At 31.7% G+C, this 12,546-nt stretch overlaps 1 protein-coding gene across 7 annotated transcripts in view; it reads right to left on the reverse strand.

Annotated features, from left to right (window-relative positions):
• The window catches only part of Cda5 (Chitin deacetylase-like 5), a 454,673-nt gene that overhangs the window by 61,140 nt on the left and 380,987 nt on the right, over window positions 1–12,546 (reverse strand). For all 7 annotated transcript variants that reach the window (XM_081756025.1, XM_081756024.1, XM_081756027.1 and 4 more), the window contains exons 8-9: window positions 8,112–10,265; window positions 2,405–2,571 (exon numbers count right to left, since the gene is read on the reverse strand). In XM_081756025.1, the coding sequence (XP_081612151.1) occupies window positions 2,405–2,571; window positions 8,112–10,265 (2,321 nt within the window). The remainder of the gene's footprint in view (window positions 1–2,404; window positions 2,572–8,111; window positions 10,266–12,546) is intronic.

Raw genomic sequence — 12,546 nt, forward strand, 5'->3', positions numbered from 1 at the left:
GGTGTTTCAAAATGAATATCGAGGTTTTAAGGCATTGCACTATTTATTACAATTATAAACAACACATCAAATGAAAGAGCAACTCAAATAGTTTTATAAGCATGCATGAGCATGCACTGTTTCCTCTGTTTGCCGTTAGAAAGCGCTAGTAGCAAAGATGGCAACTATTGAGCAGAAAGCTTTCTGTGTTTTATATTTTGCAAAGGCTGAATCTGTAGTTACAGTGCAACGTGCTTTCGGTATTAAGTTCAGTTGCAATCAACCAAGTCATAATATCATCCGTAGATGATACCATCAACTTGAAAATATCGGCTGTCTGTGCAAAGGAAAGAATACGGGATGACCAAGAGTGACTGAAGGACGTGTTGAAAAGTGAGAGATTCACGCGTAGCCCAAAGAAATCAATTCAGAAGGCTAGTCATGAACTAACAATTCCAGTGACGTATGATTGGAGGATTTTAAGAAAATTGAGGAATTTAAGAAAGAACTGAAGCAGTTGTTACAACAATTACTCCAAACACATTGATCAAGGTTTGGGAAGAACTCACCTATCAGCTAGATGCGTGCTATGTGACGAATTGTGCTCACATTAAACATTTGTGGCAAAAACTGTATCGTTTTTTTCATTTGATGTATTACTTGTAATTGTACGTTAAATGTAATAAATACTACAAAGCCTTAAAAAAAAACGATATTCATTTTGAAACACCCTGTATAAAAATGATTGTCGTCGGTAACAATAACAAACTTTTTGTCATTAGTAGAGACCGGATGTTAGGCAAAATCCCTATTCTTTAATATTAAAGATATGATCTAAAATAATGTTTTAAAGTGCATATAGAGAATTATAGTATCAATTTTATTTTGCCTATTTCGCCCCTTACTGCCTAAATAATTGATTTGGTGCCTAATGTTGCCTATTCTATGCATTTTCCAAAAAAAGCCTTCACTGGGAAAATGTATGATATAAATAAAAGACACACACATTATATATATGGATTACCTCCCAGATATTCCAGCAATAGTTTGCACATGACCTCAGGAATATTACCACTAAATTTAATTACAAAAGTTCAAACAAGTATTTTAATCTACAAAATTATAAATTTTCAGACACACATTAAACTCAAGCTTCAAAAAAAATAACGATATTCATGAACACAATACTAGACGTAGGAATGCACTACGTATAAGAAGAATGAACTCAACTAACTATGGCACAAAGAGTGTCAAATACAGTCTACTCAAAACGTATAATGACCTTCCAGATAAACTTAAAAATTGTTGTAGTGAGTATATATTTAAGAAACAGGTGACACAGCATTACTGGGAGCAGTTTATAGCTCATTGTAAATAACTGTCAGCTATATGATATTTCCCTAAATTTATTGTTAATGTAAATTACATAAATAATCCATAACTATAAAAGTTTCTGTTCATGTATTCCATATATTGTTATTCAAGTTAACATCTTATGCAATATTTTGAATTTCTATTATTGTTCCGTGTATTTAGTAGTTACCATGTATTTCCTTTTCTTATATATATATATATATATATATATATATATATATATATATATATATATATATATATATATAGATAGATAGATATATAGATATATAGATATATATATAGATATATATATGTAATTGTACTTTATTTCCATTATTGTTTCTTTATTTTTTTTCTTTCTTTTATTTGTCTCTTTTAGTCTATGACAAACATATATTGTCATGTTATATTATTATTGAAGTATGTACGTAGTGGATTGTACTGCCCCTTAATGTGAGCATTAGCTCGTTGGGGCCAAAGGAAAGTGAATAAATAAAATAAATAAAAAAATAAAAATAAATAAATAAATATATATATATTTATTTTATTAGTATATATATATATATATATATATATATATATATATATATATATATTAGGTGTTTGTAGACACAAGCATGGTACATTACAGTATATACATGTGTATATACATACACATATAGAATGCATGTCAAGCTTCGTTTTTATATATACAGCAAAAGAAGATGTTAACAAACAGGTATGCTTCTATATTCTTTGAACATTATCCATGACTTCAATCTATTTTTTAATTGTATTGAGTATTTATCTTCATTATTTCGAGTTCATTTTAGTGCCTATTTTCAAATTTTAAGTGATTATTTGCTTGCCTATTTTCCAGGTTTTTAATGCGTAAACATCCGGTCATTAGTCATAAGCAATTAGTTGAATATTAATATATTTGAAATGTTATCACCAAAATTTGCTCACTGCCTAACACACCAAAATTATTAGCAATATGAATTAGATATTAGCATTTCTTCTGTAGTGTTCAGTAATGATAATGAATTATAACACGGAAAAATACCTTCTGTTTTATTTCTTTACTTACCAACATCTCTATACAATTCAACGTCTTCATCATAGAGAGCATAGTAAGGATCATATTGACCACCAAATTGAGAGGTGTTGTACTGGTTCACAACTGGACGAGGACTTGGTGTAGCACTGACCTGTACTGCTGGTTCAGAGTAGACTGGCGCTCGACTGGGTTCCGGCCTGGAAATCATAAGCAATATGTTTACAAAGGGACACTTAATGCGCAAACAATGGCACGTAGGCCATTTTTTTATAGTTCTAGAGTGCTTATAACCTTTCATAACGGGTTAAAATTAGAACAACAAAGCTATCAATAAATAGGATTAACTTACCTGATTTTGAAATCGATCACTTGTATTACGTACAGTATCAAAACTTAACGATGTTTAAATTTAATATTATTACCTTGATAGAAGTTATGTCGAACATAAATGACATGGTAATACTATTACAAAGGTAACATGACGAAGCATAATTGATACTTAAGCATGTGAAAAATACTTCTAGATGCTTAACAATACAAAGGTCAATTTTGAAACATTAATAAGTCTCTTGCACACATTGTTATAAGAATTGCGTATCTTAATATCTAGATCCTCTACATGGTAGTTACAAGTATTGTACTTTATATTGATGAATTGGTTATCTAAGAGCCTGACATACTAAAAATAAAACAAAATTTAACCATTTTTATTTTGCTTGTTTTTCATAAATGAAAGGAGATAATGAAATGCAACTTACCACAATCATAGGTAATGTTATTCTACAACAGAAAATATGAACCTGAAGAATTTTCAGTTTGCCATCCATAGAAATTACAGAACTGCCAGGATAACATTTCCCGAAAAATCTAAGTTAAGGCAACGACTAGAGGAATGAGCTCAACTACATTTGATACGTATTATGTTGTTTTGGTATTCTGTGAACTACTTTTTGCATAACACTATTATTTGATTTTAATAACTGTATGTTAAAATTATTTTGTTTATTACAAACTAACCTACAACTATTATTTTAAAAAGTAATTCACAGGATAACAAAACAACATGATACGTAATCAAATGCAGTTGAGTTCGTTCCTCTAGTCGCTACCTAAACTTAGACTTTGGGGGAAATGTTATTCTGGCAACACTGTAATTTCTGTGGATGGCAACACTGAAAATTCTTCAGATTCATATTGTAGAATAACATTATCTATGATTGAGGTAAGTTGCATTTCATGATCTTCTTTCACTTAGGAGAAACAAGCAAAAGAAAAATGGTTAAATTTTGTATTATTTTTAGTATGTCAGGCTCTTAATAAGACATGTAGTAAGAGAACGCAGGTAACAATTTTTATTACTTTTCTATTAGAATACATACAACGGAAGAAAGTAAAGTAAACACAACTCTTTGTACATACCAATACCTGTGGTGTACTTCTTAAAGATTTATCTTTAAAATATATATAATTGTGGTGAACTTTTTTTTTTCCTTTTAAGCCAGACAATTTCTCTTAATGTACGCGGCTAATATATATATATTGTAATAGAACACATTTTATTGTAACAGAACTAGTTATATTTAAGTTTCAAACAGTACGAAACTTTTTTTTGTTAATTTTCTAATTTTTTTTTTTTAATTGAGATACAAAAATCAGAAACTACAGTATATAAGAATAAATGTTTCTACAATATTATCTATTAATAATATATAGATTAGATGCAAAAGTTATAATAAAAAGTATTAATAAAAAAATAAATAATAACAGTAAACGCAAAGGCTCAAAATTACATACAGTAGAATCCCGAAAACTTGGTCTAATGTGGCCGAGTTCCCGAAAAATGCCGGGTTATCGGGAATGGGGTTAAAAAAGAATAAGTACAAGTGTTTCCTCAGAAAATACAGTACTGTATTTGTATGTTTTGGTTGCTTGAGAGTACAACAGACAATAAGGTTCTCAATTACCCTTCAACAAAGGAGAAGTACGTACTTTATGAAAGCATAGAGCCCTTACTATACATGAAAATGAAAATTAATGAATACACATTGTACAGTAATTTACCTGATAAGACAGACCTTATAAAAAATACTTTATTAAGGCATAAAGCTGTCTATGATGAAAATTAACTAGCCGACTTTGCAAAAACTAGCTACCTTTTAGCACGCACGCAGTCAATGACCTTGAACGGGTCTGCGCGTGGGGTTTTTTCGCCCTGTCAGGGTGTGGCCGAGCTACCCGGACTGCTGGGTTATCAAGTGTCGAGTTTTAGGGAGTCTACTGTATTGATGTATAGAAAAGCATATAGCAGTACGCGTTCACATGTTTTATATTTTCCGTATGTAAAGATGATTTCTTTTCGTACCAGGTCTTGCTCTGACGACTAGTTAAACTAATGTATAAATCAAGGAAGATTAAACGATATCAAATCGTAGCATGTATTCATGCAAGTGTTGGATAGATTCTTCTGCTGAAATTCGTGTATATTATATGTGCTCTTCTTTCTTCTACTGCAGACGTTGGATTCAATGTCATTAATTTACTATCCATTAGGGTTTCTGAAATCTCAGATTCGTGACTATAGATAAAATAACTTCAGCTTGTCAATTTGACAAAATAAAATGAGGTCCATAATCTATCTTCTTCTGTCTTAAGATGAGAAGTCTTCAGAAAGTTTAATTTTCAAACTCTTGCATGTTCTTACGTTTCTTTCTAATTTCCTTTCGGAGTTTCCATATCCATTTTCTATTACAAATTTACGCCTTCTGAAACATCATCAATTCATGTGCAAAACTTAATTCGTTGCATATATTATAATCCATAAACAGAGGGCAGAAAAAATATCTCTACTAAACTATGATCTCACTTAAGGTGATTACTGATTCAGTATTACTTTGTAGCAAGAACTTTTGCTGATATCAATTGTTGTTATATTTCCTAAAATACCTCTCACTAAGACTATGACTAAGTATTATTTCTACAATATCTAGTTCGTTGAAGAATTATATAGATAAATAGATTACAATTAACTATTTTTCTAATATTTTTGGCTTATTGTTGTGTTTGTAATTGCATTTGAAATAGTCAGTAGTCATTAAACTTTGGTTACGTTAAGAGTAAAATATTAGTGGTTATATGCTACGATATACATTCATTGAAATTAATTCAGATAGAAATACTAATTTTCTAAAATTATTAAGTACATATTATGTACCGATTTTTCAGTGTGTTTTTAAGAAAAATTCAAGAAATATCCATTTATATTTTTAATCCTTTTATAATTTTCATTATAGCTTTGGGAACATTTGGACAAAACTGACCAAAACAATAAATATATATTAGTAACCCTTGTATAACTGTTTCGGCAAGGTACCAACCCCTTCATCGGACATGTTATCTAGATAATGACTGATGAAGGCGATGTTACCTTACCGAAACTTTTACACAAGGGTTATTAATATATATTTAGTACTTTGGCTCGTTGTGTTTTATTAATACAGTATTTAATCCGCATTATATCTTGCCTACTTGAGTTACAGTGAGTGAAGAACTATTTCTGTTTGACTTATGCTATATGAACTTCTAAATTCGATATTTACCATACTGTTAATGTTGATCCAATATATATCAATAGCATATCTCTAAATGAATAAAGTTCTAGATACCTTGATTTGGAATCGCAGTAGCTTTTTCCTGACATAACAATATATTATGTATAAAATTTAAGTTGTATATTTATGAAAAATATTTTAGTTTTCCATTGAATTCTTGCACATGTGCGAAATTTCTGTGACTTTTATATAGGAACACGAATAGCAGGCAAAGAAATTAAGTCTTGTTTGAGATTTTTCTTAAAAAAAAGATATAATAAACTGTTTTATCAATAAAGTAATATTGTTTTGTGAATTTAAAATAATGTTGAATATCTAAATATCAATTCTAGCCCAAGTCACTCATAAGATTATTAGCTATTCCATGATAACACATTTGTACATGAATGAACATTTTGTTATATTCAACTTCACTCACCAAATGTTACTGCAACAATCAAATCAATTCCCTAATATCAAATATTAAATATTTGAAGTTATTTCCTTTTATATATATATATATATATATATATATATATTCTACAGTTGCAACATAGGGGAAAAATAAATTTTAAGGAAAAGGAAATTATCAATACGGAATATACTTCTAAGAGGCGGTATTCAACAAAGAAAAAATGTTCTTAAAAGTTATAATATTATAAAAATCGAACTCATTATCATAAACATGACTATCTAATAATGTGACACCATATCTGCAGTGAGATTACAATATACCGTATTATTAATAACTTCAGGTAGTACGTTTATTGTATAAATAAATTTAAGTTTCAGATTAACAGTAACACATAGAAATAGACAAATATATCTACATTAAAAAAAAAAAAATTGGCAATAACTCGAGTAATACTTTCATGTGCTGCTCTTGAAATGACATTAAGATTTATTAAGAAAGAATATTGCATTGGACATTCCATTAAAGTAACATCATAAAAGTATAATAATAGAGATTTCATTGTACAGTCACGTTCAAAAACAGTTAATTACTATATTTCGTTGTTTCTGAATGGCATAAGCATCGATGTTTCATCTGTAGCCTTGTTTAAAAAAAAAAAAAAAAAAAAAAAAAAACCGCTCATGGAATCTCTGGATGTAATTTTATTTACTAGGTAATGGTATGTAAGATGCATAATTGAGCTAAGTGAAAGGTGAACTTTATGCTAGTATGGCTGTTGAAATACCAGTGCTGAACATACACTTCACAAAGCAAAGGTGAAGTTTATGCCAGTATGGCTGTTGAAATACCAGTACCAGTTTACCCACTTCATGAAGCATAGGTGAAGTTTATGCCAGTATAGCTGTGGAAATACCAGTATTGGATATACGCACTTCATGAAGCAAAAGTGAAGTTTATGCTAGTATGGCTGCTGAAGTGCCAGCACCGAATATACCTACTTCATCAAGTAAAGTTGCAAGTGTATTTTGCGAGCAATATCTAAACACAATTGCAAAGTAAACGAGTAAGAAATATCGTTATTATCGTTTTTTATTTAACTTCCTCAACTCTGTTTTCCAATCTAATCGTATAGTCATCGATTGCAATAAGAAACAATGGCAAATCTAAATTTTAATAATAATAGAATAGTATAGTTTTGTAGTTACTATTCATCAGTGACTCCATTAATAAGAGATGACTTATTAGTCAAAATATGAATGTTCTTTATCAATGTGCGAAATTTGGACCACCAGTTCTCTGGCCTTCGAGTTTTACAGGTGAACACAATGTACAAAGAACGTATTAACAGTTTAGCATCTCTGAGCTCAACAAATAAGTATACAAATTCACACAAATTGCTTTTGAACATAACTGTACAATATTGGACACAATAAATATTCTATTATACAGTTATGTAAAGTTATTTCTTCAGAAACTTCGTACAGAATATGTGCTGTTTGATTACTTCCTAACGGAAAATAGGATGCAAGTTCTACTTACCTGATAGTGGTATGAAGTGAAAAAGTAGAGTGGTGTGTAAGAAATGTGAAAAATAATGCTGATAGTTTGAAGAAATCTCTCATTCTCACACGCACTCAGATATAAGATACTTAGAAAGATGAAGAAGAGAAAGAAGAAAGATGAATAAGAGAAAGAAGAAAGATGAAGAAAGAGTTGTATATAGTCGATTTGATACCTGGCAGATTTCGAGCTGGATTCAGGAGGCGTTGTAGTTGACGTCACCTTGCTAGGATTACGTCCTCTGTTCAATCGAACAGCAAGTTTAGGGCGTCCTTCGTCGAGTTCAACATGGTCGGTTGGTTCAGGTCGAGGTTTAAGAGTGGTACTAGGTTTTGCGGTAGATGAGGAAGTAGTCTTGGCCACAGGACGCCGTCGCGGGAGAGGTGTGGTTGGTAATTTTCTTCTGTATGTTGTAGCTGTAAGAGGGGGACTAGTTCGGATCTTATTCTCGCGGATGTCCTCTGTCGTTGTCTGTGGTGGACGCGTACGAACGTACGGTCGTCGACGATGAGGACGCCTTATTCTGACTGGATGTCGTGAAGTAACTTCTTGTGTAGTGGTTGTAGTCGTCGGAGTAGTCACTTTTTGTGGACGCGAAGTTGTCGGTTTGTCACTAGGAGTTATGAAAGTTGTTTCATCATCTTCATCCTCGAAGTTGGATGAAGGAAGTCTTCCAGAGGATAATTGAACATTGACTTGATCATATCCTGGGCGATCTGTATTTTCTTCGTTTTCAGAATATTGATACAAACTCGGTTTTTCCGCAGGCTCCTGAGGATGGTTATAATGTTGGATATCAGGTACATAAACAGGAGTTGTTGGTGTATCGTCCGTGAACTCCTTTGGTCTTTGATGAGGTCGTAAGTAGGGCGAAAGAGTTTGATAATTGTTTCTAAATTGGTTTTGTATCAATGGTCTATGCGGTTGATATGCTCTATGATCCTTATACGCTGGATCTAAAGCTTCGGGTGGTAGCGATTGTGTAGGATGCAAAACATTAATATCAGATTCTTGAAAATCCTCTAGAGTAGTAGTTCGCAAAGGTTGTTCAGGTACTTCAGGTCTACGAGTAGACTCAAGAGTTTTTGCAATATGAGATCGAAGGAAAGGATTCTTGAGATATCCTTTAAGACGATTTTCCCTTTCATCAGAAATTGTAGTGAATGCCGGTTCTTCTGTAATAGGGAAAGTATATCTCTGTGAGTTATCCTCCGTTACGGAGGGAATCTTAAAACGTTGTGGACCATCAATAGGTCTAAAAGGTCTATCACCAGCACCATGTCGTATTGCCTGGTTATTATAATTAGGCTCCTGTTTTTGAGACGGGGCTGTGGGAGCAGGTCGAGGTACGGGAAATGTAAATGTTGTATAGTTCACATCATCACCACTATCATCTTGATTGTCTTCGTCACGATTCTCATCACGATGATGCTGTTGACGATGATGATGAAAAGATTGTATTGGATAATCTAAAATTCTAGTTGGACCATGAACAGGCCCACGGGCAAACGGAGGCGGCGTAGTATCTGGTTGGGTGTTAGTGAAAAAATTAGTAAAGCCAGTAGATGGTTTCTCTGTGGTAGGTGGCGCTCGTGTAATTGGCTTGAAACCATCATCTTTGTTATCCCCAAAATGAGGAAGCTCAAATGGACGAGGAGTAATTGAAGGGGGGATGTTAGAAGGAAGAAATCTATGACTATTATAAGGGAAGTTTGAGCTCGTGACTCCTTTAGGGAAAGGCCCAGAATTTTGTTGAAAACTTTCCCTAAATCTACCTTTGTTATCATATGACGAAAGGAAAGGCGAATATGGATTTCCATAAAACCTAAATGGATCATGATCATCAGGTACTGAGGTCTGAAGACGAGGTCTTTCAAATTCTCTGTTTGGTAGACGAGGAATTGAAGTTGCTAATGATGTCTGAATTGGTCGGGACTGTGAAGGATGAAACGTACGGCCTTCGGTATTCGATGAAGTATTAACTACAGGTGAGGAAAACAAGGGATTAGGAGTCGTTGCTCTAGGAGATTTTACGTCAGAATTCCTAAAATACGAATTAGCAAAGTCGAGAAAGTCGTCTAAAGTAGGAAACTCGAGTGGACGGCGTGTTGTCGATTGTTGTCGTTCTTGGGATCGTAAGAACGTGTTTGAACCCTGTTGTTGAGCGGAAAATCCTTGACTATTCTGATGGGTTCGGGGAAAGACGGCGCCATTGGTTGAATCAGGTGGCGCGGGAGGTGGTGACCAGGAAATCCCCAAATCAGGAGGGATTTTTATAATTGTCGGCTGCGGCGATTGCCCCTGTCCAAGGTGCGTCCGTCCAGGGAATCTGTTGTCAAAAAAATAGATAAAAAACAACAATTTCAGAATATTTTGTCTTCAATGGTGAAGGCTCTAAATAAATGTTATTATGCTGAATCTTTCGAGTGAATTCTAGTTTTCTTTCTTCTTTTGTTTCTTATTTATTATAAATTTGTTTTTTAAATTTAATTTTTTGTGCTTAAAAATTGATCTAAAAAGAAATTACTGTGCAACATAAAGTTACTTTTACTGTGTACATCAAATGAAAGTGTGCTTAAAAAGATAGAATTATAGATATTTATATTACGAAATTTATGTACTTTTTTTTGCTATTTTAAATAGAAAAAGATAGTGAAAACTTTTATTAAATAAAAACTAGATAAAATGTAACTAAAATTATTTTTTTAAAACCAAAAAGGTGTGAGTGAGTGAGATTTTTTAGTATCGAAGTGCAAGTGCCAACATGCTCCATTCCAAACTACTACAATTTTTTTTTAAGATACTATTTTTTGTGTAAATTGATAGTCTAATTTAGAAAAAATGTAGAAAAGATATTTAACAACAGATCCCACTACTGTTAAGACAGCACCTTCTACCCCTAGGACAATACCTGCACCATATGTAATGACTCTACAAGAAAAGTGAACATCTACCGTTTACTTTTAGAAGATTTTTTTTTGTCCTCCTAAATACATTCTGTCCGTCCATGTTAATTTCTCTAAAAGTAGGATTTTAAAATGGGATGATTTTGGGTTTTAAAAGAAAGAAGGATTTTTTACATGATCACCACCATGTCAATCAGAGTGATTTAAATGTGCATACCTTTTATAAAAAAATGCGTGTTAGTAGTATCATCAAACATACGAAGTGTATCTCAGACATATTAGTCTGTTATATCTTGCAATTTGAGAATAATTTATTTAGTATTTTCGTGCAGAAGATTTGTTTTATATTAATTTTATGGAATATAAAATATATTTAAAATTGTAAAATCTTTAGTATAAAAATATTTTTAAAAAATATATTTTATTTTATCCCATGCTTCTGGAGATAAGTTTTAGTTGAGTATTTGGTCTGTAAATTGTAGTGTCTTGGGGTTGAGCCGCAAGATTAAAAAAAAAAAAAAGTGTATCTTTTTTTTAAAAAAATGTATCTTTTTAAAAAATAATCTTGAGATAGTTTTATAGGATATATATTTTTTAAAAATAGTGATATTTAAAAGGAGTATTGTGGTTATTTTTATTTAGAAAATGTGTGATTTCTTTTCTTCAAATATATCTGGAAGTAAACCAGATTTTTAACTCAGATCTTCCATTGATCTCTAGTTCCATTAATATTTATTTATTTATTTATTTAACAATCATCAGATACAGCTCAGAGATCATTTTATACTGGATATCTAACAACAACAATAACAATAGAAAAGAATTGGGAAGGTATCGGCCAGGGCCTGTTTAGTAGGTACTATCCCGGTATTTGAATGGTAGGGCTGAGGAAAACCCTGGAAAACCCCAGTCAGGGTAGTCGGCAGCGGGAATCGAACCCACGACCTCCCGAGTACGAAGACAACGCTCTACCACTTGAGCTACTTCGCGCAGTAAATTTGTTACAGTGATTTCTGTTACAGTGTAATATTTGTTACAGTGATTTCTGTTGGAGAAAATCCTATCTTAATGTCATTTGTTCGATGATAAATAACAAAAATAATTCTAATTCTTTCATCATACCGGTTGAAGAACTTTATACTGAAATTTAGAACTCCGAAATTATGATAATTAAATTCCTTTATAATTTTGCGGTTTTAAATTTGGTTATCTAATATTTGCCTGTCCAGAATAAAGTTTATAATCAAAATAGAAATATAATTACAATTAGTATTAGTTTTCAGTCTGACTTCCATTATTTATTTATTTATTTTTAACTCTACATTTCACGATGTACTAATATATACTAATGAAAATTGACTCCCGCCGGAAATCAAATCTGGGAATCCCACGCACAAAAGACAAATATATTAACCACGTGGATAATGGAAAAGCTCGTATGAGTCTCAAAACAGTTTCATAAGAAACTCAAACATGGTTATAATAAATTGTAATGCTTTGCGAAGAGATTTTGTAATATTTAAAAAATAAAATAAAATGAAATAGAAATATTTTTAAAAAGTAAAAATAATTGTAATTAAGTAGTAATGTAAATAAGATCTCGCCTTATTTAATCCTTATTTACTTATTATTATTATTATTATTATTATTATTATTATTATTATTATTATTATTAAATACCATTCAATAAGGAGTGATTGATAA

The sequence above is a fragment of the Thermobia domestica genome, chromosome 4 (genome assembly GCF_964235325.1).
Source record: "Thermobia domestica chromosome 4, izTheDome1.hap1.1, whole genome shotgun sequence".
NCBI classification, from domain to species: domain Eukaryota; kingdom Metazoa; phylum Arthropoda; class Insecta; order Zygentoma; family Lepismatidae; genus Thermobia; species Thermobia domestica.